Here is a 26,666-nt window from a genome sequence, read left to right on the forward strand (position 1 = left end):
TTGCAAAATGCGCCAAGTGTATTCACAAACCCGCTGGCCCTTTCCTGAGGCCCAGGGCCAGGAAAGGGGGGTGAGGCTCGCCTCCCAGCGGCCAGCCGAGCAGCCCCAGTCGCCACATTGAGGGACCGGCGTGATGCTGAGGCCTGGGGCCAGGAGGCTGGACCCACGGCCAGAGGAGCCTCCCCACCCCCCGCCCGCGGGGCTGGTCCTGAGCCGGCCCCTGGGGCCATTGCACACCGGGGCAGCTGGACCCTGGGAGGGACGAAAGCGGTGGGGGTGCTTCCCTAGCCCGGGGCTCAGGTTCCACCGGCCTCGGAGGCCGCTGGCAGCAAATAGGAGCGTTCCTGTGGGCTTGCTGAGGAGCGCGGCCGCCAGGCCCAGGCCGGGGCTGTGGCCTCTACGGCAGGGGCCGGGCCCGCGGGGCCCTTCTCACGCGGCGCCTGAGCCCGCTCTCCGGGCTTGGCTCCAGCGCCACCGCCGAGAGGCCGAGGCCGCCGGGAGAGTCGCACTGCAGGCCCTCGCAGCCGCACTCCTCCACCTCCGTGTAGGTGAGGGCGCGGCTGGAGCCGTCCTTGCAGTGCAGGGTCACGTTCCTCAGAGAGAAGCGCAGCTCGCGGCAGCAGCTACACCGGTGCTCCACCGCGTTCGCCTCCGGGGAGAACCTGTGGGCGGGGCCCGCTCAGCACTGCCCCGTGAGACCCCGCCCAGGCCCCGCCCCGCGAGGCCCCGCCCCCAGAGGCCCCGCCTCCGCAGGGAGGAGCCCGCCAGGCTCCGGACCACCAGCACCGCGACCCAAGCGGGGTTTTTAGTAAAGAGAAGAGCGTGATTCCAAAGAGGCTAAGAGCCACCGTCCCTGGACCCCAGCCCAGCCCCCTGCTGGCCCGTGGTCCCTCCAGTCCCTTCCCGGGGTGGGGTACTTCCCGCGGCTCCCCGCGGGCGGGCCCCGTTGCACCTTCCCGAGCACTGCCCCGCAGGAGCCTTCTATCCGAGGTGGGGGATGGGGGCGGGGCTCACGCCCAGGGAGGTGGTGGCCCCGCGGGGTGGGGTGGGGGCGGGCTCACGCCCACAGGGGTGGTGGCCCCGCGGGGTGGGGGGGCGGGGCTCACGCCCAGGGAGGTGGTGGCCCCGCGGGGTGGGGTGGGGGCGGGCTCACGTACGCGGAGGTGGTGTCCCCGCAGTTGCCCCGGCAGTAGGCGAGGCGCACGGGCCCGGGGGAGCTGCAGCCCTGCTGCCGGAGGACCTGAAGCTGGTGGTGCACCGCACAGGTCGACCCTGGGGAGGGTCAGGGGGTGTGCAGAGGTCAGCCGTGGCCGGGGCAGGCGGGAATCCGCGCCCCCTCCCCGGCAGAGCCGCCCACTCACGGTTGCTGTGTGGGGGGCAGAAGAGGCAGCAGCCGTCCTCGCTTGGCAGAGCCTTGTCCTGCGTGGACCACGGTGCCATTAGCGGGGAGCGGGTACCAGGAGGGCGCAGCCATGCCCCTCCACCTGCTGATCGTGGCCGCCCGCTCCTGTCCAGGGACTGATCCTCCACGGCCACTGTGGGCCCCCCAGGAAGGGCGGGTGGGCTGCTGGGACTCACCGCAGGACAGTTAAGCGGGGGACACGCCTTCTTCGTGGTCACCACCACGAGCCCATCCCGGTGCTGCTCACACTCGTGCGTCACGCAGTGGTCTCCAGGGTCTGACCAGGACTCGCCCGGCTGCAGGGAGTCCCGCCGGCAGGTAAGCGGCCCTCCCCCGGGCCCCCTCCAGCTGGGGCGGGTGCTGTGTCTGTCCATCAGCCCCCAGCCCACAGGCTTCCAGAGCTCCCGCGGTTCTGCCCAGAGGCCGCCTAGCTCTGACAGCTCCCCAGGGTCCCCGGTGCACCAGGATGCCACCCACCCTGCACCCCCACCGTCGCTGTGCACTCTGCCCTCTGTACAGGGCTGGGGCTGGCCCCCCGCCCAGAACACACCGCAAGGCTTTGCGGCCACTACTCACGTAGAAGAGGTGGGCAGAGCTGTTGCTGGTGTTTATGACGCAGGCCACCTGCACGCACTCACCACAGCACTGCCTGGCCCGAGCCTGGTACTTGAAGCCCTGAGGGAGGCAGGACGTGGCCTGAGCCCCTCTGGACGCTGCGGAGGTGGGTGTGGAGGCCAGGTGCAGGGGCACTCACCACGGGGCAGGAGGTGCTGCAGATCTGGGTCTCACAGTTGATCAAAAAGGTGTCTGACAGGGCTCCCCCAGGCAGCTCACACCAGCATTTTTCACACAGGCTGGAGGAGACCACGGCACCGGGCTGCGGCAGTCAGGGGCAGTGTCAGCAGGACAGGCCTGGCCCTGCCAAATGGACTCCTCCCCCCGGGCCACCCTTGGGAGTGCCTCCTGCCAGTCTTGGGGAGAGTCCCAAGGCTGCGTCACATGCTCTGGAGGACCTGGCCAGGGGAAAGCTTGTCTGGGGACCTTGTCAAGTTCCGGACAAGAGCTGTGGTCCCAGGAGAGCCCACTGCTGATCCAAAGTGCCCCTTCCCCAGGCCCTGCAGGGATGCAGCCTCGGCCATGGAGAAGCTTGCAGGACGGGGACTCTGGTCCCTGCGAACCAGGGGGGCCTGACCTTCACCGGTTCCCACCTGGTACAGGGTGCCGTTGATGCTGCAGGCGGTCCAGCCTGCTCGGGGAAGAAAGCAAAGCTGCAGACCCACCCTTGGCCCCTAGAGCAGCTGCCACGCCCCTCGGCACAGCGTCAGGTCCCAGGTGACAGCCCCGCTCCCCCGCCTGGCTGCCGCTGAGCCAGGGCACTCACTGCAGTTGTAGGTCGGGCAGCAGGCCGCCTCCCTGTGGGTCTGGATGGCACGCGAGCCTTTTGGGCAGGCCTCCGGTTCAGGGCAGTATCTGGTGTCACAGGCTACAGTGGACAGAGCAGGCGTCAGGGCCTTCCACCCCGCCCTGAGCGCCACCCCTATGGGGGGGTTTCCAGGAATCCTGAATGGGGGAGGACTCTGGTAGGGGGTAGGCTCTCTGAGGGGTGCCTGCTGCCCGAGGGACAAGGCTTCTGGTCAGCTCTGACCTCACAGTAGCCCACACTTCGGAGCCTTTCTGCCGGCCAGCCCTAAGCCCCCCGCCCCCACCCCACCCGGGGCTCACCGCAGCGGTACTGGGGACAGCACTGGCCGGTCTGCATGGCCTCGGGCACAGGCACTTGGCCGGACTCGGGGCAGGCGGGGGCCGTGGGGCAGGCCTGGGGCTGGCAGCTCATGGTCTGCGTGCTGCCCTCACAGGTGCACTCAAGGCAGTCCACGCTGACTGTGCGGCCAGGCTGTCGGGGGGGAGGACAAGGGAGCCCATGGCCACGGCCGGAGGGGCAGAAACCCACGGCTCGGGGCCTGCGGGGCTCTCCAGAGGTGCGGGTGCGGCTGAGGCCCACGAGGGCCTGGAGGCAGGACGCGGTCCTGCACACCGTGGCTCGGGAGGGGTCCCGGAGAAGATGGGGCGCGCTGGCCCCAGGGCTGTGCGTGGGGGTCCTGAGTCTTGCCGGGGACCCCCAGTCCCCCTCCTGCCCGTCCTGTGAGTCTCCAGGGCTGAGAGAAGCCCCCAGCCCCCGAGGGCCCCACACTCACCTCCACAGGCTCCCCACTGGGCCCCAGGCAACCTGGAAGAAGAGAGGCGAGGTCACTGCTGGGCCACCTTGGCCCCCAGCCCATCACGGCCAGACAGTCTGGGGCCGGGGGACCCCAGGTCATGGCGGAAAGCCCTGGGGTCCGACTGAAAAGCCAGGGGCAGTGCCTGGAAGCCCGGAGCCCAGCCCGGGGACCCCAGCCCAGGAACCTACTGTTGCAGTCGGGCACGCAGACCTCCTTGCTCGAGCTGTACAGCATTGTGCCCTGCGGGCAGAAGCAGCCTTCCGTGATGGGACTGGCTTCTAGGAGGGCCCTGCGGGAGGTGGGAGCAGAGGGTGAGCAGGCCGCGCCCTCCAGGGCAGGAACACAGGCTGGGCCGGGGAGGGGGGGGTCCCCAAGGCAGAGGGCAGGTGCTTACAGGGGGCTGGCGCTGTTGTTCGTGTAGCAGTAGGAGGGGATGGGCGGGCTGCAGGGCCAGTACTCCATGCCCGCAGGGCAGGTGAAGGCTGTGTGGAGGGCAAGGACGTGCCTGAGGCTGCACGGCACCAGCCTGGGGCCCTGGCCTGGGCCTCACTGGCAGGCAGGGCTGGGAGCTCTCGGGCCAGGCCCTGCTGGTGGAGCCCTGACCCCTGCACCCCAGGCCCAGGCGCGCTCACCTGGATGCCCCTCTTGTCTCTCAGGAAACAAATGCCCTCCATCCTGGGCCCAGCCCTCCTCCTCCTCCCAGAAGCCCCCCACACCCCCCACTGATTGCACACTGTGCCCATTCCCTTGAATGCCACTGCCCAGAGGGAGGGGGAGGGGGCGGACACGCACGGCACGTGGAGTTGGTATGGCCCCGCCAGTCGACGCAGACGCCGAGGGACGCACAGAGGGCGGCATAGAGCTCCAGGGCAGTGCACACCATGTCCGTGCCGGGCATGTGGCACTGGTCAAACGTGCAGCCTTGGTAGTACGGCCAGGGAGGGATCAGCACATGGCACAGCTCGAAGGGCCTGTGGCACAAACACGGGGGTCATGGGTGGCACCAGGGAGGGGCTGCCTGGCTGCAGGCTTTCCCGGAAAGGGCCCTGAGGGAGAGAAGTCACTGGGCCAACCCCCATGCCCAGGGACCGCAGCCCCTGGGGCCATCTGTATGCGGCAGGGTGGGAGTCTGGCTGAACCGTTTTTCTTTCTGCAAATTCTCCACTGAGTTCCCCAGGGCCTGCCCACCCAGCGCCCTGCTGGCTAAGGACTTGCACCCGGACCCCCCATGAGCTGCTGCAGAGCCTGAGGCCGCCCGCAGCCAGCCTCCACGGGGCTCTGTGCCCGGCGTCCCAGCAGCTGTGACCCCCTCTCCCTCCAGCCCGGTAGCGTGGGGTCAGCAGGGCTACTCACACCCCTGCCTTTGCCCCAGCCCTGCCCCAGAATCTCACTTGCTCAGAATGAGCTGGCAGATCGGCGAAGGTGGGCACGGGGTGGGCGAGGTGCCAGGCTCCCGTGGGGTGGGCGAGGTGCCGGGCTCCCTTGACGTTGGGGGAGGCCCATGGCAGGACGGCTGGCCGGGGTATGTCACCTTCCAGTGGCCAGACATGTCGGAGCAGGAGGCCACCACCGTGCCCCCAGGCAGACGGCACTCGTCCTTCTGGTCGTTCGTGCAGGTGCCTGCAGCGTGGGGGCAGCGGTCAGGGGGCCTCCCGCACGCCGCCACCAGGGGCTCAGTGTCCCCGAGCCGAGGGTCGGGCCCAGCATCTCCGGGCGGCCCTTGATGGAGTGTGCAAACCTGCCGCTCCACCTCCATGTGCTTCCTTTTCCCTCCAAGAAACCAGACCCTGGGGCCGTTCCCAGGGAGGATGACAGGGGTGGGCCTCGGGTGTGGGCCGCGTGGCCGGGCCCTGGGCCCTGTGGTCGCACATTCTTGGCGCAGCCAGAAAGCAGAAGTGCCTGTAGGCTCAGCACCACGCAGTGGCCTCAGCCCGGGGCCAAGAGTGCGGCTCCAGGGGGACACACCCAAGGCCAACCCTTCTCACACCGGACACACTCAGCCACGTTGAATGACCACAGATGTAGCCCGGAGCCAGGAGGGTGGGGAGTGGGGGCCGGGCACTCACCACACTGCCCTTCTGTGTTGTTGGCGAACTTGCTGAAGGGCACTTCCACGGAAAAGATGAGGCCGCTGAACATGACCTGGACACCGAGCTTGGGAATGCTCACGTACATCTTGATGCCAACTTGGAAGACAGCAATGCCGCCTTTCTGGAAGCCGGGCCTTACCACCTCGCCATTAAAGATGATCTGGACGTGACCCGTGAGGAACAGATGGAGAGGGGAAGGGGACGGTGGTGATCAGCCAGCGCCTGGCGCCCTCAGCCTGCCTGGCACTTGTGGGGGCTGCCCTGCCGCGTGCCTACCTCATTGGTCATCACCCCGTGGACGGGCTTGCGGGTCAGCATGACGCGGTTCTCATGGTACTCAACGATGATGGACTGTGGGCAGGACAGCCCATCCTCTGCATCGCAGAAGTAGTTCTCGACCAGCACGCGGAAGTGGCCGAACACCGGCACGATCTGCTGCACCAGCACGTATGTGCAGTTGTCCAGGAACGTGTAGTAGGTGCCGTCGAACGTGATGTAGTGTGGGTCCCCCCAGCCGCTGCACACGCCTGCACGGGGCAGCGAGCGCCTTACGGGCCGCACCGCCGCCCCCCGCCCCAGGGACGCGTGGTCCCACACCAAGGGGAGCAGGTGACCGCCTTGCCGCCAGGGCCCATGCACTGGCACCGCACAGAACTCTGTCCAGCAGGCGCCTGAAGTGGACCAGACTCCCTCCGCCTCCTCGCCCCTGCATGGCCCGGGGACTCCAGGCCCGGGCAGGGCGCCGCATGGCACCCCGGTTGAGGCTGAGCCTTGATCTTGGGGTGTCCTCCCTGGGTCCAGCCCAATTCCGTTCTGCCTTCTCTGCCCCTGCCCTGCCCAGCCCAGTCCCGTGCAACCACTGTGCCCCACCCCGCGCACTCACACGGGCACTGGTAGTGTGAGCAGCAGCCGTCATGGTCAGTCACCTGCACGGCGGGGTAGCCGTTGGCACAGGTGGGCTTCTGCACCCTCGGACAGTGGCGTGGGCTCACCGTGATGACCCCATTGCCCTGGCAGGTGGCCTCGGAGCAGTTGGGCATGGGCCAGGTTTCACCTTTCTGTGGAAGCAGAGAAAGCTACAGGGCCTTGTCGCCACCTGGCACCCACTTCGCAGGGCAGCGCTCGCCTGGGTCTCCCCAGAGAGAAGAGCCACCCTTCTGGGACTAGGGGCCAGCCCTGTCCCAGGCCTCTCCTCCCCCTGCCCCACCCAGAGGGCACAGGGCTGAGTAGGGGGAGCTCTGGCTGGTGAAGGTGGCCCCCTTTCCACCCTGTCCCCTGCCTCCAACTCTTTGGTCTCCAGTCCTTGGCTGTTCCACCCACCCCCGAGAAACAACAGCCTGCTCCAGCCCCCTTTACAGGCCAACCTTGGGCCCCATGCTCCTGGAACCCCCATCCAGAAGAGCTGAAGACCAGATGGCCACTTGTCATGGCCAGCCTGCATCAGCCCAGGAGTCACTGACCTTCACCCAGGCTTCATGCCACACTCTCTGGTTGGAAACCACTGAGGGTCCCTTCCCAGGCCCCCTGAGTCCCTGAGAAGGGCAGGAGAGGCGAGGTTACCGTTCTTGGGGGGACTGCATTTGGGCACCCTGATGGAGGGACCGATGTGGTGGCAGGAGGTGTGGGAGGTGGCATGCTGGTGGGACAGGTGGGGGCCGTCCCCTTGACCACGTGGCAGTCCGGGTTGCAAAAGGCATAATAGCAGTGGCCCGATAGGTCAGTTGCTTGATAGATGAAGGATCCTGCAGGACAAAGAGAGAGGCAGGCACTGTAGGCCAGGACGTAACTCCAGAGAAGAGCTGGCGTGGTTGCGGCCCTCCCGCCGAGGTCTAGACTGCATCTTCATGGAGAGCTTACTGCGATCCTGGACACAGACGCAGCCCGTCACGGAGACAAGACACACCTGCGTCTCCTGCACGCGGAGGCTTTGTGCACAGGGCACCAGGGACCAGAGGCGGCACACGGCACACGCCCAGGGAGACTCTACGTACCTGCAGGGTGCAACTGGCCAGAGACGCTGCAGGAGCAGGGCACGGTCGAACGTGGGGACGGGGTAGTCTCAGATGTAGGAACAGAGGTTGTACTGGTTGTAGGAGCTGAGGTTGCGCTGCTTGTGTGCACAGAGGTTGAGCTCATTGTAGGAACTGAGGTTGTGCTGCTTGTCTGCACAGGGGTTGCACTGGTTGTTGGAGCCGAGGTTGTGCTGCTTGTGTGCACAGGGGTTGTACTGGTTGTAGGAGCCGAGGTGGTGCTGCTTGTCTGCACAGAGATTGTACTGGTTGTAGGAGCTGAGGTTGCACTGCTTGTGTGCACAGGGGTTACACTGGTTGTAGGAGTCGAGGTGGTGCTGCTTGTCTGCACAGAGGTTGAGCTCGTTGTAGGAACTGAGGTTGTGCTGCTTGTCTGCACAGGGGTTGCACTGGTTGTAGGAGCTGAGGTTGCACTGCTTGTCTGCACAGAGATTGTACTGGTTGTAGGAGCTGAGGTTGCACTGCTTGTGTGCACAGGGGTTACACTGGTAGTAGGAGTCGAGGTGGTGCTGCTTGTCTGCACAGAGGTTGAGCTCGTTGTAGGAGCTGAGGTTGCACTGCTTGTCTGCACAGAGGTTGGACTGGTTGTCGGAGCTGAGGTGGTGCTGCTTGTCTGCACAGAGGTTGAGCTCGTTGTAGGAGCTGAGGTGTGCCTGCTTGTCTGCACAGGGGTTGACACTGGTTGTTGGAGTCGAGGTTGTGCTGCTTGTCTGCACAGGGGTTGCAGCTCGTTGTAGGAGTCGAGTGGTGCCTGCTTGTCTGCACAGAGGTTGGACTGGTTGTCGGAGCTGAGGTTGTGCTGCTTGTCTGCACAGAGGTTGAGCTCATTGTAGGAACTGAGGTGGTGCTGCTTGTCTGCACAGGGGTTGGACTGGTTGTAGGAGCTGAGGCTGGTGCTGCTTGTCTGCACAGAGATTGTACTGGTTGTAGGAGCTGAGGTTGCACTGCTTGTGTGCACAGGGGTTGCACTGGTTGTAGGAGTCGAGGTGGTGCTGCTTGTCTGCACAGAGGTTGGACTGGTTGTCGGAGCTGAGGTTGTGCTGCTTGTCTGCACAGAGGTTGAGCTCGTTGTAGGAACTGAGGTGGTGCTGCTTGTCTGCACAGGGGTTGCACTGGTTGTAGGAGTCGAGGTGGTGCTGCTTGTCTGCACAGAGGTTGGACTGGTTGTTGGAGCTGAGGTGGTGCTGCTTCTCTGCACAGAGGTTGGACTGGTTGTAGGAGCTGAGGTTGCTGCTGCTTGTCTGCACAGAGGTTGAGCTCGTTGTAGGAGCTGAGGTTGTGCTGCTTCTCTGCACAGGGGTTGTACTGGTTGTAGGAGCCGAGGTGGTGCTGCTTGTCTGCACAGAGATTGTACTGGTTGTAGGAGCTGAGGTTGCACTGCTTGTGTGCACAGAGGTTACACTGGTTGTAGGAGTTGAGGTGGTGCTGCTTGTCTGCACAGAGGTTGAGCTGGTTGTAGGAGCTGAGGTGTGCTGCTTGTCTGCACAGGGGTTGTACTGGTTGTAGGAGCTGAGGTGGTGCTGCTTGTGTGCACAGAGGTTGCACTGGATGTGGCCTCATGGAAGCCGGTCCCTGTGTGCACAGTGACATTCACACTGGAGGTGCTGGTTACTGTGACAGTAGGGGGAGGGCAGTGTTCTCGGGGCTCGCAGCACAGCACTCTGATCTGGTAGTTGAGGCACAGCCTGGTCTTGCCCTTCTGGTCCTGGTTCCGACACAGCAGGCCCACGTCCTGGTGGCACTGTACCAGCTGGCCCAGCTCGTGGATGCTGACCCCGGGGTGGTTCTCGGCTCGGCACTCCACTTTGCTGATGGATTCAGGTCGGTGGCAGATGCTGTCTCCATTCCTCATGATGTTGCCGAAGGTTTCATTGTCTCCCCCGTGGGGCCCGGGCACTGGGAAGTCCACGTCGAGCCATTTGGTCCACCTGCACTTTGGCTTGCAGGGGGTGGTCCCTGGAGAGGACTGCTCGTGCGTGCTGGGCGTGCCCCATCTTGATGGGGTCACGTGAGGTGAGCTAGCAGTGCTGAGTTTTGTGGAAGTGGAGAGGGTTCCAGTGGCCCAGGTAGTGCTGGCTTCAGCTGTGGGTGTCTGTGTGGTCGCAGGTGTGGCAGGGGAAGTGGTGTTTGTCCTGCAAGTGTCCACCAGCTCACAGCACAGGAAGCGGATGTTGTAGTTGTAGCAGATGGGGGGCAGCTGGTCCTTGTTCCGGCAAATCAGGCCCACGGATTTGTTACAGATCACGTCCTGGCCCAGCTCCTGCAGTGGGGTGTCAGGGAAGCTCTCTGCCCGGCACTGCACATCCTTGGGCTCTGCACAGAATTTATAACCTTTGGCTCTGAGATTCGAAATAGTGTCAAAATCTCCACTGTTTCTCCCTGAGCCAGGGTAGCTGCCGTCTATCCACTCAGTCCAGTTGCATAAAACTTGTAAACAGGTGACCGTGGTGGGCTCAGGTGAGGATGGCTCTGAGGACCTTGGAGCTGTGGACAACACAGAAGTTGAGCTTCAAATTGTTTTTGAAACTGGCACTGGGCTGGGAGTCAAGAGGGTTGTTTTCCCAGGAATCAAGTTATCTGGGACAGGTGTTGAGGTGCCTGGGACAGGTGTTGAGATTCCTGGGACAGGTGTAGAGGGTCCAGGGACGGGTGTAGTGGTTCCTGGGATGGGTGTTGAGGTTCTTGGGACAGGTGTAGAGGGTCCTGGGACAGGTGTAGAGGGTCCTTGGATGGGTGTAGAGGGTCCTGGGACAGGTGTTGAGGTCACTGGGACAGGTGTACAGGTGCCTGGGACAGGTGTTGAGGTTCCTGGGACAGGTGTAGTGGTTCCTGGGATGGGTGTAGAGGTTCCTGGGATGGGTGTAGTGGTTCCTGGGACAGGTGTTGAGGTGCCTGGGATGGGTGTAGTGGTTCCTGGGACAGGTGTAGAGGGTACTGGGACAGGTGTAGAGGGTACTGGGACAGGTGTAGAACTTCCTGGGACAGGTGTAGAGGATTCTGGGACAGGTGTAGAGGTTCCTGGGAAAGGTGTTGAGGTTCTTGGGATAGGTGTAGAGGATCCTGGGATGGGTGTTGAGGGACAGGTGTTGAGGTGCCTGGGATGGGTGTAGAGGGTCCTGGGATGGGTGTAGTGGTTCCTGGGACAGGTGTTGAGGTGCCTGGGATGGGTGTAGAGGGTCCTGGGATGGGTGTAGAGGGTCCTGGGATGGGTGTAGTGGTTCCTGGGACAGGTGTTGAGGTGCCTGGGATGGGTGTAGTGGTTCCTGGGACAGGTGTAGAGGGTGCTGGGATGGGTGTAGAGGGTCCTGGGACAGGTGAAGAGGGTCCTGGAACAGGTGTAGAGTGTCCTGGGACAGGTGTAGAGGGTCCTGGGACGGGTGTAGAGGTGCCTGGGACGGGTGTTGAGGTGCCTAGGACGGGTGTTGAGGTGCCTAGGATGGGTGTAATGGTTCCTGGGATAGGTGTAGAGGGTCCTGGGATAGGTGTAGAGCTTCCTGGGACGGGTGTAGTGGTTCCTGGGACAGGTGTAGAGGGTACTGGGACAGGTGTAGAGGGTACTGGGACAGGTGTAGAGCTTCCTGGGACAGGTGTAGAGGATTCTGGGACAGGTGTAGAGGTTCCTGGGAAAGGTGTTGAGGTTCTTGGGATAGGTGTAGAGGATCCTGGGATGGGTGTTGAGGGACAGGTGTAGTGGTTCCTGGGATGGGTGTAGAGGATCCTGGGATGGGTGTTGAGGGTCAGGTGTAGTGGTTCCTGGGATGGGTGTTGAGGTTCTGGGATGGGTGTTGAGGGTCCTGGGATGGGTGTAGAGGGTCCTGGGATGGGTGTAGTGGTTCCTGGGCTGGGTGTAGAGGGTCCTGGGACAGGCGTAGTGGTTCCTGGGACAGGTGTAGTGGTTCCTGGGACGGGTGTTGAGGTTCCTGGGATGGGTGTAGAGGGTCCTGGGACAGGTGTAGAGGGTCCTGGGACAGGTGTAGAGGATTCTGGGACAGGTGTAGAGGTTCCTGGGAAAGGTGTTGAGGTTCTTGGGATAGGTGTAGAGGATCCTGGGATGGGTGTTGAGGGACAGGTGTAGTGGTTCCTGGGACGGGTGTAGAGGATCCTGGGATGGGTGTTGAGGGACAGGTGTAGTTGTTCCTGGGACGGGTGTTGAGGTTCTGGGACAGGTGTAGAGGTTCCTGGGACAGGTGTAGAGGGTCCTGGGACAGGTGTAGAGGGTCCTGGGACAGGTGTAGAGGATCCTGTGACAGGTGTTGAGGTTCCTGGGACAGGTGTAGTGGTTCCTGGGTCTGGTGTAGAGGGTCCTGGGACAGTTGTAGTGGTTCCTAGGATGGGTGTAGTGGTTCCTGGGATGGGTGTTGAGGTTCCTGGGACGGGTGTAGTGGTTCCTTGGATGAGAGGTTCCTGGGACAGGTGTAGAGGGTCCTGGGACAGTTGTAGTGGTTCCTGGGACGGGTGTAGAGGTTCCTGGGACGGGTGTTGAGGTTCCTGGGACAGGTGTAGAGGGTCCTGGGACAGGTGTAGAGGTTCTTGGGACAGGTGTAGAGGGTCCTGGGACAGGTGTAGTGGTTCCTGGTACGGGTGTAGAGGTTCCTGGGACAGGTGTAGAGGGTCCTGGGACAGGTGTAGAGGGCCCTGGGGCCAGTGTAGAGGGTCCTGGGACGGATGTAGAGGGTCCTGGGGCAGGTGTAGAGGGTCCTGGGACAGATGTTTTGCGGTCATAGAGACAGTGGTGTGACCAGTTGTAGTGACCAGGGTTGAGGAAGCTGTGCTTTCTGTCAGCACCCATGTGCTCCTGCTGGTTCCTGACATGGGCCCAGTTCCAACTGTGCTGAAGGTTGTTGGAGAGCTGGTCTCTGTTCCGCTAGTGGGGCAGGCGGGGGGGACACAGCACAGGACCCTGATCTGGTAGTTGTCACAGTGCCCAGAGGCCTGGTCCCTGTTGTAGCAGATCAGCCCCACTGTCGGGCTACACTCCACATGCTGCCCCAGGGTGGCAAGTGGCACCCCGGGGGCACCCTCAGCCTGGCACTCTACTGCCCTCGGCTCTTGGCAGACCTGGTAGCCGTGGGCACGGAGGTTCTCCAGCGTGTCAAAATCTCCACTGTCCATGCCCTGTTCTGGACGGCTGACATCCAGCCATGGCGACCAGTGGCAGTCCTGCCCGCAGCAGGGTGAGGGCAAGGCAGAGGCCATGCCTGGGGTGGAGGCCGGGGCCGTGCTTGGGGTGTGTGCTGTGCTCTCGGAAGGGCTGGGGTGTGTGCCAGGTGGAAGTGTCGAGCTCACGCCTGAGGGCGGGAGAGCGAGGATGGGCATCAGGGGCTGGGGCTCCCCACGGCCCTCGAGGACACCCCACCCCGCAGCTCTGTTGGCATCAGCTGCCGGGGCATTCCACCGCATCTGTCTGCCCCAACGGGAGCTTGGGGGGCAGGCACCCACACCTGCCAGGTGTGGGGCTCACTGCTCCTGAGTCAAGAGGTGAGTCAAGCTTGTGAAAGGAAGCCTGCTTCCTGGAACCTAAGGCCAGAGTTCCAGGGGCTCGCCACCCTTTGGGCAAGCTTTAATAAGGCCCTGAGGTGCCCCTGGAAGAGTGAGGACTCAGAGGGGCCTCGAGGACAGCAGGTCGGGGCAGGGGTGCTCTAGCTGGGCTTCCCGTGGTCCTCTTCCCGGGGACTGGCCTGGGACATCTCTGCTCACAGTGCCTACCCCTCGCTGGGAGCCTCAGCCCTGAAAGCACGAGAGGGGCATCAGTCCTGCCAGGGGCCTCGAGAAGGCTGGCCCTTCCTGGTTGCAGGGTGACCGGCCAAGGGACATGCGCTCTGCTGGGTCCCGGCTCCTTCCTGACTCAGGGCGGGGGTGGGGCACAGCCCTGAGTGGTACCCCCATGTCTGCCTTACCGGGCAGGGATGTCGAGAAGGAGAACGTGGTCTGAGGGGTGGGCGTGGTGGGGCTGCAGGTGTGGACCCCTCTCTCGATGGTGCCGTTGGCCCCACAGCGGGCCGAGATGCAGCCGCCCAGGCCATCCGTTGTGTAGTAGATGACGTCCCCCAAATGGAAGTGCCTCCCATTGTAGGCGCAGACGCAGGCTGTGGGGAGCAGAGCGCCAGCGTTATGGGGCGGGACATGGGCAGGAGCCCCAGGCCCCGGGCGCGAGGAGGGCTGTCCGCTGCTCACCGTTCGCGTCGTAGGCACACTGCACGCCACCCTCGGTGCAGACGCTGGTGACAGAAGAAAGGTGAGTCTGGGGGTGCCAGGCGTCCCCTGGCCTGTGCCGGGGGCAGGCGGGAACCACCCGGCTGGGTCCCTGCGGCCAGGCCTCAGCCGGAGGTCACGCCCTCTCAGGGAGCCTTTCAGCCAATGAGCAGAGGAGGCAGTTCCAGCACAGCCTCTGGACCCAAGGACCTTCTGGAGGCCCCTTCCTCCCCAGGGCCTCTTCCTGGGGAGGGCTCCTCGGGTGGTGTCGTGACCCAGGTTCCCTTCTGCCCCCTTCCTTCACCCCCAGGCCCCCCACCCTCATCCAGCAGTGAGGAGGCTCCCCGTGGACCCCCACGGGAGACCCAGAATGGGGCACCCCTCTGGCCCTGAAGGGAGGAGACCCTGCTGGGAGGTGGCCAGGCGAATCCCCCATGTGCTCCAGGACCTCGCAGCTCCAACCAGACTCACCAGGAGTAGCAGTCCCTGTCCGAGGGCACCGTGGAGTTTGGCCAGAAGGACTGGCCTCCAACGTGGCAGGGGGCTTGTGAGGGTGGGGGCGGGCATGAAGCCACACATCGCATCTGGTCCTCGTCGAAGATGGGGGCTTCTGCTGGGCACTCGGGGTAGCAGCCTGCGAGCCAGAGGGACATGAGTCCCAGCCGGGCCGGTCACCCATGACCTCGCTCCCACCTCAGGCCCCAGCCCTGGACCTCACCCCCCAGGCAGCGGGGAGCTCGAGGCAATAGCCACAAAGGCACCTTGAGGGGCCCAGGGGAGTCCAGCCTGGTCAACGGTCCCAGGATCGCCAGGACAGACCCCACCCCGACCCAGACCAGCAGGGCGCCCACCTTCCAAGCCTTGGGTGTCGTGCCAGCACTGGCCGCTGGGGTTCCGGCAGGTCTTTAGGCAGGGCGCCCCGCAGGGCTGGTAGTGCCACTGACACCAGCCCTGGGGGTTGTAGTAGTCGCAGAACAGAGCTGTGGGCGAGGGGTCACTCAGGGCCAGGCATCCAGTCAGGGGGCCCCAGGCGGAGGACTGCCCTGGAAGGACAGCCCAGGGCCAGCCCCACACCCCGATCCTTGACCGAGTCCTGAGAGCTGCTCTAAAGCCACGGCTGTCCTCTGTGCCTCCCAGACTTGGCCTCGGAGGGTGTGGGCCTACAAGGCCCGTGGGCGAGAGCGGGCAGGCAGCCGGCTTCTTGGGGATGCCCGTCCCCTGCGCCCAGGCCCCGGGGCGAGGGAAGGGGGCCCTGCTGATTCCCTGCCTCCCCTCCCACTCTCAGCCCCACTCTTGTGACCCCCTGCACCCCCACGCCACCCGGGAGGCAGGTCCCAGAACACTCACGGCAGATGTCCGGGGTCCGCCAGGACACGCACACGCCCGCTTCGTGGCAGGCCTGGGCGTAGGCGGCCACGGCCGTGCAGAAACACTCACAGTCGCCCCCCGAGTCGCAGGCGCAGGCGTCGCTCACGCAGGCCTCGTAGTACCTGCCCGGCTCCACCTGTGGGAGAGAGAGGCTTCAGACACTGGGGGGCTCCTGGGCACCCACGAGGCTTGGCATCCACCTGGGCCGGTTTCCCCTGGAGCACGGAGTCCTGTGCGGCCACCGCTGGCCTCAGAGGGTGGTGGGAGCCCAGACCACTTCCGTCGCTCCCTCCCCAGGTGCCGGGAGGAGCCCCGCGTACGTGGGTGTGGCAGGCGCTGAAGGTGGCGCTGTTGATGATGCTGCACTGCTTCTGGGCCCACGACCTGCGGGACGGGTTGGCGGTGCAGGGGTCCCTGGGGGCCAGAGCGTCCGGGCACGACGGGGAGAATTTCCAGCTGTTGCCAAACTCTAGCACGTCGCCCACCACAGACTGGCTCCGCGTGGTGAAGTCGTTGAGGGCGTTGTCGTCAAAGTTCCCGCACAGCCCGCAGACCCTCCCCTGCAGGCAGATGGACATGGAGATGGCAGCAGCTCCGGGCGGGCGCAGGAGGGGCCCACTCACTCCCTCGAGCCCGCGCCTCCTCCAGGACAGCCCCCGGAGCAGCCCCAGTGAGTGTGAGGGCGGCCCTGGGTGCGGCCCGCTGGGCGCTGGCGTCTCCTGGAGCAGAGGGTACAGGTGACGCGGCGTAGCAGCTACGGGGTGCCCCCAAAGACAGGCTCGGGTCCTCATCCCGGACGCCCCCACAGCCCAGAGTGGGAGTGAGGTCTCTGCAGGACAAGGGCTCCCTGGCGTGAGGTGGCTGATCTGGTGGCTGCATCCTTATGGAACGAGGGTCCATGCAATGAAGACAGTGCGGGGACATGGGGACCAGGGTCTGGGGTGAAGGGGCGCCTGGGGCCATGGAGCCTGGAGGAGGGAGGGAGGCCCACAGCCCTGGGGCACCTCGGTGGCTCGGCGTCCAGCCTTGGAGAGGATGGCCCCCTGTCTGGGGCCCTGCTTCCAGCAGCTGCGGGACCCAGATGTGGCCGAGGGCCTCGTGCTGGCAGCTCCTCCCTCTCTCTCTGTCTCTCCATCTCTCGGTGCCTCTCTCCTGTGTTTCTTGTCTCTCTCTCTGTCTCCCCCTGTTTCCCTCTGCTTGTCTCTCTCTGTCTCTGTTTCGGGGTCTCTGCCTCTCCCCGGCCTGCACTTCCATCACCAGCTGCCCCTGGTCTGGGGCGAGGCCTCACCTTGAACTCGGGGCTGAGTCTGAGGAAGATGCCGGTGCCCTTGTCCCACAGCAGCACAAGGCCCATTTCCGTGTCCACCACCAGGTAGATGCCCATCTGGCGGATGGAGTAGGGCGGCCGCGGGCCCGTCTCTATCACCTCCAGTTTCCCATCACTCAGCTTCAGCTCGTAGCTCTGCAGGGACATGAGGGTCTGGCTGAGGACACTGGCCATCGCTTGGGTGGGTCCACGGCTCGGCAACCCCAGTCCTGGCTTAATTATGGGAACACAGCCTTCTTGGGGGCTCCTGCCTGGACCCCCTCCCCTGCTCACCCCCAGGAAGATCTTGATGGCCTTGGAGCACGTGGTGCCTGTGGTGCCACAGGGCACATTCTCGGTGACGACGCGGAAGCTGTCCTGGGCGCTGCCGTTCCCGCCGCAGTGGTCCTGTGGGCAGAGGAGCGGCCCGCTGGGGTGAGCATGCGCCGGGGCAGCGAGCAGGCCCGGGGGGGGCGGGGGAGCTCGGTGGCCGTGTACCTGGAGCAGCGTGTACTCGCAGTCCCCGCTGAAGCTGTAGCGCCGCCCGTCGAAGGTGAGGTAGTGGCCGTCCCCGTACACCGCGCAGGTGGCCAGGCAGGGCCGGTTGGTGCATTGCCACGCCCGACCCTGACAGGTGCTGGGGGACAGTGCCCGTCAGCCCTCACCTCCCTGCCCGAGGCCCCAGCTGCCCGCCCCACGCTGGCCGGGCCGGGCCTCGCCCGCTGCCGGAGCCGCCCCCGCCGTACCAGGTATTGCAGCCCACGCGGATGGTCTGGCCTGGCTGGTAGCTGGCCTCGTTGTGCACACAGGGGCAGGCGGACACGGGGACGCAGCCGCCGTCACCGCTGGCCACCAGCCCGTCGGGACACACACAGCCGGGCTCGCACTTGGTGCTATACTGTGGGGGGGACAGACCCCGCTTAGCAGATGACCCAGGCCTGCAGAGGGACCCCGGGGATGGCGGGGGACACTTACGCAGTCCATGTCCAGGGTGTGGCAGCTCTTCTGACAGCCGGCCCCACTGGCCCCGGGCGTGGCATTGCGACAGTCAACGTAGACCATGGGCGGGAGGCAGACTGGGGAGGGAGGGGGCGCTCAGGGGGGCCTCGTGGGCATGTCACCCCGCAGGTACTCGAGAAGCTTCGTGCAGAGATCACCAGGCTCCCCCTCACCCCCCACTCCCAGCTCACCTGGGTCTGGGGTGTGGCCTCCAATGCAGGTCAGCGTGCCCTGGGTGCAGGAGCTGCCGGGAGAGCATGGTCAGAGAGCCCCCAGCCTCCCCCGCCCCGCCCACTCAGCAGGGGCTCCTACCAGACGATGCCCTGCTCGTGCAGCGACTCCCCGTTGGGGACCACGGAGCCCTGGAAGTAGCAGGGGCAGCTGGTGGCCGGCACACAGGCGCCTGCGTCGTCCAGGAAGGTGCCGTCGGGGCAGGTGCAGCCGTCCACGGGGACGAAGCCGATGCTGCAGGTGACGTCCTCGTCGCTTCGGGCCCGGCAGGTGGGCAGGCATGTGCTGATGTTGTAGCGGTAGGTGAGCGACTTGGGGCAGGTGGCCATGGGCTTTGCTGTGGGTGCAGGGAGGGCGGCACTCAGGCCAGAGCTGGCGGGCACCCCCGGCCCCCACAGACCCCGACAGGGTCCCGGGGCCGTGGGCACGGTGCTCCCCGACTCCCGCGCCCGGCTGGGGGGTGGGGCCTGTGGCGCGTCTACCGCAGACACTCACTGCACATGCCATCCCGCCAGCCGCTGAGCAGCACGCCCCGGGCGGCGCAGGCCCGGACGTAGGAGGACAGGGCCGCACACATGCAGTCCTCACTCTTCTCACAGTTGCAGGTGTCGAACAGGCAGTTCTGGGGGGCGCACCGGGATGTCGGGGACCTCAGGTCACACACGGCAATCACGCCTCACGCCGCGGCCGGAGCCCCTGCCTCCCCAGGACCCCTCCCCAGGCTCACGGGGGCTCCCCCTCCCTCAGCAGAACGTGTACAGACCATCTTGCAGTCACGTCCTTGGGCTGGTGGGGGGCCGCCGGAAGGATCACAGTCCCTCATCTCTGTGACCCAGCGGTCCAGCCTCGTGTGGTCAGTCCCAGACACCAGTTTCTCACTGACCCCAGGGCCAGAAGGCTACTCACTCACTGCATGTAGCAGCCCCTGCCCTAGTGCCTGGGTGTAGGGCAGGAGGACATGATGGATTCAGAATCTCACAGTGGGTGGGTGCGCGAATGAACGACTGAGTGATTAATGACTGAGTGAGTGAGTGAGCGGGCAAGGGGACAGAGCCAGGGAGACCGGCCGGGCCCAGACGCTGTTGCCCTGGCCCTTGGGACCCTGAGGGTGGCCCAGACCCAAGGGCAGAGCCAGGAGGCGGCATTACCGAGTAGTGGGTGCTGGGGTCCACGGCGGAGTGGCACTGGGCGAAGGGGCCATGGGGGTCGGTCAGCCGAGAGCACCAGTGCTGAGCGTACTTCTCTGTGGACAGAGGAGGGGCGGTCAGTGGGGCTGAACGTCACGTCAAGCGGGAGCCCCCTCGAGGTGAGCGGCTTTCCTTCACCCCGAGTTCCTCTGTATGAAGCAGTGCCGGGTATGAGCGGCCGAGGCACCAGGCGGGCCCCAGGGCTGCTGGACACACACCATTCTCCACGCTGAGGGAACAGGGGTCCTCGAAGCTGTTCTTGACGTTGGGGCAGGCGGCCTGGGTCTTCCAGGTGTTGGCGAAGGCGGCAGCTGAGCCCTCCACCACGCCGCTGATGGTGAGGAAGTCGTCGGCCTGGTTCTGGTTGAAGTTCCCACACAGGCCTGGGGCGGAGGGCAGTGTGAGGCCCCTGAGCGCCCAGCCACGGGGGCTGGGCTTGGGTGCCGGGCGGTGACCCTCTTACCGCAGCTCTGCCCTCGGGTCTGCGGCCCCAGCCTCACGAACACCTGCATGATGGGCACCAGCTGGATGTCCAGCTGCAGGCCCAGCTGGGTCTGGGCAATGATGAAGAAGGTGGAGGGTCTGAAGAGCGTGACGTTGGCTGTGGACACAGGGGACCGTGTCTCAGTGGGTGCGAGAGGCGGGACCGTCAGAAGCGGGGACGGGGCGGGCACCCTCACCTGCTGAGACGGGCAGCTGGGTGTAGATCTGGTTCACAAACACCTCCCCACTAGCCTTGACCACGAAGACCTGGAGAAGCACACGGCAGGGGTCGCGACAGTCCCCACAGGGCGGAGAAGGGCTGATGACCACCCCCTGCCCAACTCAGGCTCAGCCTGCTTTGCTAAGCTTTCCACAAGGATAGGACTTTTTTTTTTGATGACATGAAAGTTGTTCAAGACGGCGGAGTAGAAGGATCTGTGCTCATCTTCTCCTGTGAGCACTCCAAAACTGCAACTAGCCGCAGAACAGCCATCGACAGGAGAATGTTGGATCCCACCAAACAAAGATACCCCACGTCCAGGGGCAAACGAGAGGCCCCCACAAGAGAGTAGGAGGGGCGGAATCACATTAAGAATCAAACTCCTCACCTGCCAGAGATGCTCGGGGAGCTCAAACAAAACCTTGTGCACCAGGACCCAGGGACCCCTCAGAGACCCCAGTGCCTTTGTTTGGCCTCGGAGTACAGAATGAAGCAGGGCAAAGGCTAACAGAGTTTTATCAAGAGAGTGCACTGGTCATAGCAAACACCCTCTTCCAACAACACAGAGAAGACTCCACACACGGACATCACCAGATGGTCAACACCGAAATCAGACTGATTATATTCCTTGCAGCCAAAGATGGAGAAGCTCTATACAGTCAGCAAAAACAAGACCAGGAGCTGACTGTGGCTCAGACCATGAACTCCTTATTGCCAAATTCAGACTTAAATTGAAGAAAGTAGGGAAAACCACTAGGCCATTCAGGTATGACCTAAATGAAATCCCTTATGATTATACAGTGGAAGTGAGAAATAGATTTAAGGGCCTAGATCTGATAGACAGAGTGCCTGATGATCTATGGACAGAGGTTCATGACATTGTACAGGAGACAGGGATCAAGACCATCCCCATGGAAAAGAAATGCAAAAAGGCAAATTGGTTGTCTGAGGAGGCCTTACAAATAGCTGAGAAAAGAAGAGAAGTGAAAGGCAAAGGAGAAAAGGAAAGATATAAGCATCTGAATGCAGAGTTCCAGAGAATAGCAAGGAGAGGTAAGAAAGCCTTCCTCAGTGATCAATGCAAAGAAATAGAGGAAAACAACAGAATGGGAAAGATTAGAGATCTCTTCAAGAAAGTTAGAGATATCAAGGGAACAATTTCATGCAAAGATGGGCTCAATAAAGGACAGAAATGGTATGGACCTAACAGAAGCAGAAGATATTAAGGAGAGGTGGCAAGAATACATAGAAGAACTGTACAAAAAAGATCTTCATGACCCAGATAATCACGATGGTGTGATCACTGACCTAAAGCCAGACATCCTGGAGTTCGAAGTCAAGTGGGCCTTAGGAAGCATCGCTATAAACAAAGTTAGTGGAGGTGATGGAATTTCAGCTGAGCTATTTCAAATCCTAAAATATGATGCTATGAAAGTGCTGCACTTAATATGCCAGCAAATTTTGGAAAACCCCTTACATGCATCATGCGAAATGCCAGACTGGATGAAGCACAAGCTGGAATCAAGATTGAAGAGAGAAATATCAATAGCCTCAGATACGCAGATGACACCACCCTTATGGCAGAAAGCGAAAAGGAACTAAAGAGCCTCTTGATGAAAGTGAAAGAGGAGAGTGAAAAACTTGGCTTAAAACTCAGCATTCAAAAAACTAATACCATGGCATCTGGTCCCATCACTTCAGGGCAAATAGATAGGGAAATAATGGAAACAGTGAGAGACTATTTTCTTGGGCTCCAAAATCACTGCAGATGGTGACTGCAGCCATGAAATGAAAAGACGCTTGCTCCTTAGAAGAAAAACTATGATCAACCTAGACAGCATATTAAAAAGCAGAGACGTTACTTTGCCAACAAAGGTCCATCTAGTCAAAGCTATGTTTTTTCCATGTATGGAAATGTATGGCTGTGAAATTTTGACCATAAAGAAAGCTGAGGGCCAAAGCATTGATGCTTTTGAACTGTGGAGTTGGAGAAGAGTCTTGAGAGTCCCTTGGACTGCAAGGAGATCCAGCCCGTCCATCCTAGAGGAGACCAGTCCTGGGTGTTCTTTGGAGGGACTGATGCTGAAGCTGAAACTCCAGTACTTTGGCCACCTGATGGGAAGAGCTGAGTCGTTTGAAAAGACCCTGATGCTGGAAAAGATTGAGGGCAGGAGGAGAAGGGGGTGACATAGGATGTGATGGCTGGATGGCATCACTGACTCAATGGACATGAGTTTGGGTGAACTCCGGGAGTTGGTGATGGACAGGGAAGCCTGGTGTGCTGCAATCCATGGGGTCACAAAGAGTCAGACACAACTGAGCGACTGAACTGAACTGAGCAAAGAGATTTACTAAAGTAAAAAAGTCGACTTCAAGGACTTCCGTGGTGGTCCAGTGGTTAGGAATCTACCTTGCAAAGAAGGTGATGTGGTTTTGATCCCTGGTCAGGAAACTAAGACCCCACACGCCACAGGACCACTAAGCTTGTGGGTCACAGCCACTGAAGCGGCACTCAGAGCCCGCTCGCCGCAGCGAGGCAGCGCGTGTCACGAGAAGACCCCACAGGCCGCAGCCAAGGCCTGGGGAAGCCTAAGTTTTTTTAAATGTACTTTTTTTTTTTAAGTCAATTTCAGCAGAGAAGCTTCCTGGGCCGCTCTGGACAGGTGAGGGGCCCCTAGGGTCCGCCTCAGAGCTGGTCTTTTGGGGCCCGTTGCTCAGAAGACCCACAAGCAGTGCGGGTGGGACGCAGTGGGGGTGTCCACAGGCTGCCTCTGAGGGTCACAGCCCGCGCAGGGGGCGTTTGCCAGGAGGGACGCCCGCCCGGCCCGCGCTCACCGTGTGGCCCAGGCTCAGCGTCAGGCTCTTCAGGCAGGTCTCGCTGTCGGTCAGCCCGCACCTGCGCAGCTCGGCCAGCACGGCGTAGGCGCCGCTGTCACAAGGCTGGAAACACAGGCCCCCACGCAGAGCTCGTCGGCCCCAGCCCACCTCGGCCTCCCCGCTCCGCCCGCCCAAAGCCGGGCTGGTCTCCCGAGCCCGCGGGCCCGCCCGGGGAGGCCCGCACCTTGGCCAGCACATAGCTGCAGTCCCCATGCACTCTGTACTGCTTCTCGTCGAACGTGGAGATGTGGGCGCCGCCCAGCACCGAGCAGGTCCCCGGACACGGCGCCTCCTGGCAGGTCCAGCGGCCTCCAGAGCAGGTGCTGAGAGCAGGGAGGCCCCGCGTGCGTGCTGGGCCCCAGGCACAGCCCCCACCCAGTCGGCAGGCTGACAGCCGTCTCTCCCAGGCCCGCCTGCCTCCCCACATGGACTGGAGCCCCTTGGTGCCTGCCCGGAGAGCTGCTGGCCTCTGCCCCGGGCCCCAGGTGGAAGCAGACTCATGGCACCTGGCCACGGCCCCCAGGGGGCCGCCCAGGAGCATCCGGCCCAGGCGGGTCCGGGGAGCAGAGGGCAGGGCCCGGGGTCCTACCAGTTCGTGCAGCCTGTGGAGTAGCCAGTCCCTGGAGCGTAGGTGGCCCCGTTGTACACGCAGGAGCACCCGGACACGGGAACGCAGCCCGCGTGGCTGATGTCGTCCAGAACCATTCCTGCAGAGGCAAGCCGGTCGTGGGGCGCGTGCCGCACGGTCTGCTGGGAGGTCGTGGGGAGGGGCACGGCCCCCGCCCACCACGGGCCTGCCCCAGAGGGCTCCTCGGACCCAGGGGCTCCGTCCGAGACCCATGATGCCTCCGTGTGATTCGGGGGGCCGGGGAGGGGCTCCTCCTCACCCTCGGGGCAGAAGCAGCCGGCGACACAGTGGTCCTCGCACAGCTGGGAGTGCCCAGGGTTGGAGCAGGTGTCCGCACAGGGTGAGCCGCACTCGTGGTACTGCATGTTCAGGGGGCACGTCTGGGCTGCGTGGGGGGGGATGGGCCGTGTCACACCCCGCCCTGCCCCCGCCCTGGGGGGACAGCAGGGCAGGGCCCGGGCCACTCGGGCACTCACGGCAGAGCTGGGGGCCCCGCCAGTCCAGGGGCAGCCCCCCGGCATGGGCACACTGGCGGGAGTACTCGGCGAGGGTGTGGCAGAGGCAGCTGGTGAGGTTGACCCGGCTGCAGTGGCAGAGGTCATGCCGGCAGGCCTCCAGGTAGCTGCTGGTGTTCACCAGGCGGGCACAGCCCAAGAACGGCTCGCTGCTCAGCATCTCCTCGCAGATGCCCTGGGGCAGAGCCCGGAGCCCTCGCTTAGTCGGGTCTGGAGTGTCCCCGGCTCAGCCCCAGGGCTGTGGGAGCAAGACCCCCACCCCGTCCACTCTGGGCCTTACAGAGTCGTTTGAGCAGGTCCCAGCATCCTCGGGGACAGGGTCCTGACACTGCTCCATGGGGCCGTCCATCTTCTGCAGGTTCCCAAACTCGGTGGGGGTCAGTTTGACATCTGCCGGAAGCACAAGGACCCCCCGCACCCCTCGCTCAGGGTGCTCTGGCCATGCCTATCTCCCGTGCCCACACTGCCCGGTTAAGTGTCAGCTCTGCAGGACATTCAGGGCATCTGGAGATGAAGTGAGGGACCCCTGGGTATTCGAGGCTGCAGAGCCGTGAGCTCGGCCCTTTACCTGATGCTCCGTGGGCCTGGGGCCGGCTCGCAGCCCAGGGGGCTGGAAAGTGAGCCCGAGCCCCTGCCAGCCGCCCCCGGGCCCCCAGGCTGGCCTCTGGTAAGCAGCCCTCATGGACGGGCTTTGCGTGGGGCTCCACAGGCCTGGCAGAGGGGACCCCAAGCTCGGGGCCGCAGCAAGCGTGGGTCACATGAAAGGCCACGGCTTGGTGGCAAAGTGTCAGGACTAAGACGCAGAGACAGGGTCTGGACAGAGGCAGGTCTTCAGCTTCACAGGAGGGCATGGCGGGGGCTGCCTGCTCTGCGGTGGGGGGCGGTGGAGGGCGGTGCGGGGCCGTGCCGGGATCTGCACACACGTGTGACACATGCGAGTGCACGGGTCTGTGTGCACGTGTGGGCGGTGCACACATGTTTGGACTGAGGTCTCTGACTTGGGCTTCTGGAGGCAGGCTTCAGGGAGCACTGAGGAGCCGGGAGCGGGCGGGGGTGGGGGGATGGGGAGGCGCCCGAGAGAACTCACTGTGCGAGAAGAACTCGTTGTAGACGGGGACACCGTTGAAGTCTCCGCAAAGTCCGCAAGTCTGGTTGGTGTATTTGGCATCCAGCTCGAGCTGCAAGGAGGGGACACGTCAGACTCCAGCCGCGCCAGGGACGCCCCAGGACCAGAATGACGGACCAGGCTCCCGAGGAGGTCAGGGCTGCAGCTCCTCACAGAGGACCCCCCCGACTCATTCCTCCAAGCCGGGACCCCGAGCAGGAGTGTGTCCTGGAGGAGATGCCTCCCCCACACATGGCGTCTGCGTTGGGGTGTGGGTCCTGGGTCCCCAGTGGGGTGGGGTCTGCCGTCCCACCCTCCTTCACCCAGAGCACCTTCTTCCCTCCCTGGGGGAGCTGTCGGCTGGAGGAACCTGCTGGGCCCCCACCCTTAGCCCCCACCCCCGTCCCCCACTCCCGGCCCCCTGGCCCCAGCCTCACCAGGAGGCTCTTGGGCTGGAGGTATGTGCCAGGACCCCCGCCCCCAGCCCCTCACCCCCAGCCCCCAGCCCCCCACTCCCAGCTCCCCACCCCCCCCCCAGCCCCCACTCCTGGCCCCCAGCCCCTGGCCTCACCAGGAGGCTGTCGTCCTGGTTCCACATGAAGACCAGGCCCAGCTTGGCCACCACCTTCAGATTGCTGTTGCTCTGCTCAATGAGGACTCCAGACTGGCTGAAGGGCAGCTGAATTCTGCAGGGAGAGGGCCTGGCTGAGGCACATGGGGTCCAAGGGCCTGGGCAGCAGAGGTCAGGACAGGTGGGGAGGCCCCTCAGGTCACATCCCAACGAGGTCACCAAGACCCAAGAGCACGGAGCTCGAGCGTCAGCAGCACAAGGGAGGGGCCGCGTCTGGGGGCAGAGCCAGAGCCTGAGCCCCCAGGAGAGACGGGGGCAGAGCGTGGGGGCCTGGGGGCCTGCAGCCACCCTGCGTGGTCCCGGGAGCACACGCGCCACCGGGCCCCAGACTCACGGGCGGCCGTTGACCTGGACGGAGCCCTTGGTCAGCCTGACGACCAGGCCATCCAGCTTCATGGTCACCCTGCTGGGCGCAACGCCGTTGGGCCCGGGGCCACGGCGGAGCTGCAGGTTGAAGTCCTCGTAGGCGGAGCCGCAGTGCGCGGAGAAGACATAGTTGCACAGCCCGGGGAAGCGGAAGACGTCGCCGTCGAAGGTCTTGTAGTGGAAGTCGCCCCACGTGCTGCACGCCCGCCCGCCGTGGGCCGCGTTCAGGGCTGCCGTCAAACAGAGCAGGGCGTTTCCGAGGGACACCGACGACACGGCCCGGACCTCCCAGAGCCGGGCCCTCATCCCGGCAAGGAGCCGCGCACCCTCCTGCCGCCTCCGGCTCCGGAGAGACAGGTCTCCAGGGACACAGCCGCCCGCCCCCGACCTGGCCTCGGGGTCTCACCTCGCACCACGGGGGCGGTCCTCAGAGGCGGGTGGATGGTCACTCCACGGAGGGCGGTGCCTGAGGGAATGGGGAGGTGGCTCAGAGCCCTCACCCCCACTGCCCACCGCCAGCTTGACCCCCAGGAGGGCTTCCGCAGCTGCAGGGCTGCCCGCTCCCGAGCTCTGGACCTGCCGTGTGTGGGACCTCCCTGCTGCGTGAGCAGAGATTCCCACAGCCGAGCAGCAGAGGTCAGCTCTCATGCCCACGTGGCCCTGATGTTGTTTGCACCTGGGAGTTCCTGGCTCCGGAATCTCAAAAATGCCTGAATCAACACCCGTGGCTGCGAACCACGCTCCCATGCTGAGCTCAGACCAGGTGTGCCTCCCAGGGAGCCCGTCAGGGGACAAGCAGACGGAGGCAGCGGGCCTG

General features: G+C 63.9%; 1 protein-coding gene across 1 annotated transcript; it reads right to left on the minus strand.

Moving 5' to 3' along the window:
- On the minus strand, positions 1–26,155 carry LOC139180690 (mucin-5AC-like). Its single transcript, XM_070782815.1, is given in 50 exon segments — positions 1–662; positions 1,158–1,272; positions 1,362–1,419; positions 1,579–1,698; positions 1,979–2,077; positions 2,157–2,279; positions 2,611–2,648; positions 2,784–2,885; positions 3,810–3,910; positions 4,016–4,103; positions 4,414–4,592; positions 5,013–5,241; positions 5,688–5,871; positions 5,988–6,238; positions 6,595–6,769; positions 7,272–7,453; positions 7,703–7,841; positions 7,843–8,419; positions 8,470–8,630; positions 8,632–8,973; positions 8,975–9,213; positions 9,216–9,296; positions 9,338–10,225; positions 13,639–13,827; positions 13,916–13,959; positions 14,405–14,567; positions 14,785–14,913; positions 15,281–15,437; positions 15,622–15,861; positions 16,590–16,763; positions 16,902–17,015; positions 17,106–17,244; positions 17,354–17,505; positions 17,583–17,683; positions 17,798–17,850; positions 17,919–18,174; positions 18,333–18,459; positions 18,986–19,078; positions 19,241–19,407; positions 19,488–19,625; positions 19,705–19,774; positions 22,563–22,667; positions 22,789–22,927; positions 23,194–23,311; positions 23,492–23,617; positions 23,709–23,922; positions 24,028–24,137; positions 24,835–24,925; positions 25,424–25,715; positions 25,818–26,155. Coding segments are annotated over 50 exon segments (8,775 nt in total). The 3' UTR covers positions 1–397.
- Positions 26,156–26,666: the final 511 nt, after the last annotated feature.

This window comes from Bos indicus, chromosome 29 (genome assembly GCF_029378745.1).
Source record: "Bos indicus isolate NIAB-ARS_2022 breed Sahiwal x Tharparkar chromosome 29, NIAB-ARS_B.indTharparkar_mat_pri_1.0, whole genome shotgun sequence".
NCBI classification, from domain to species: Eukaryota; Metazoa; Chordata; class Mammalia; order Artiodactyla; family Bovidae; genus Bos; species Bos indicus.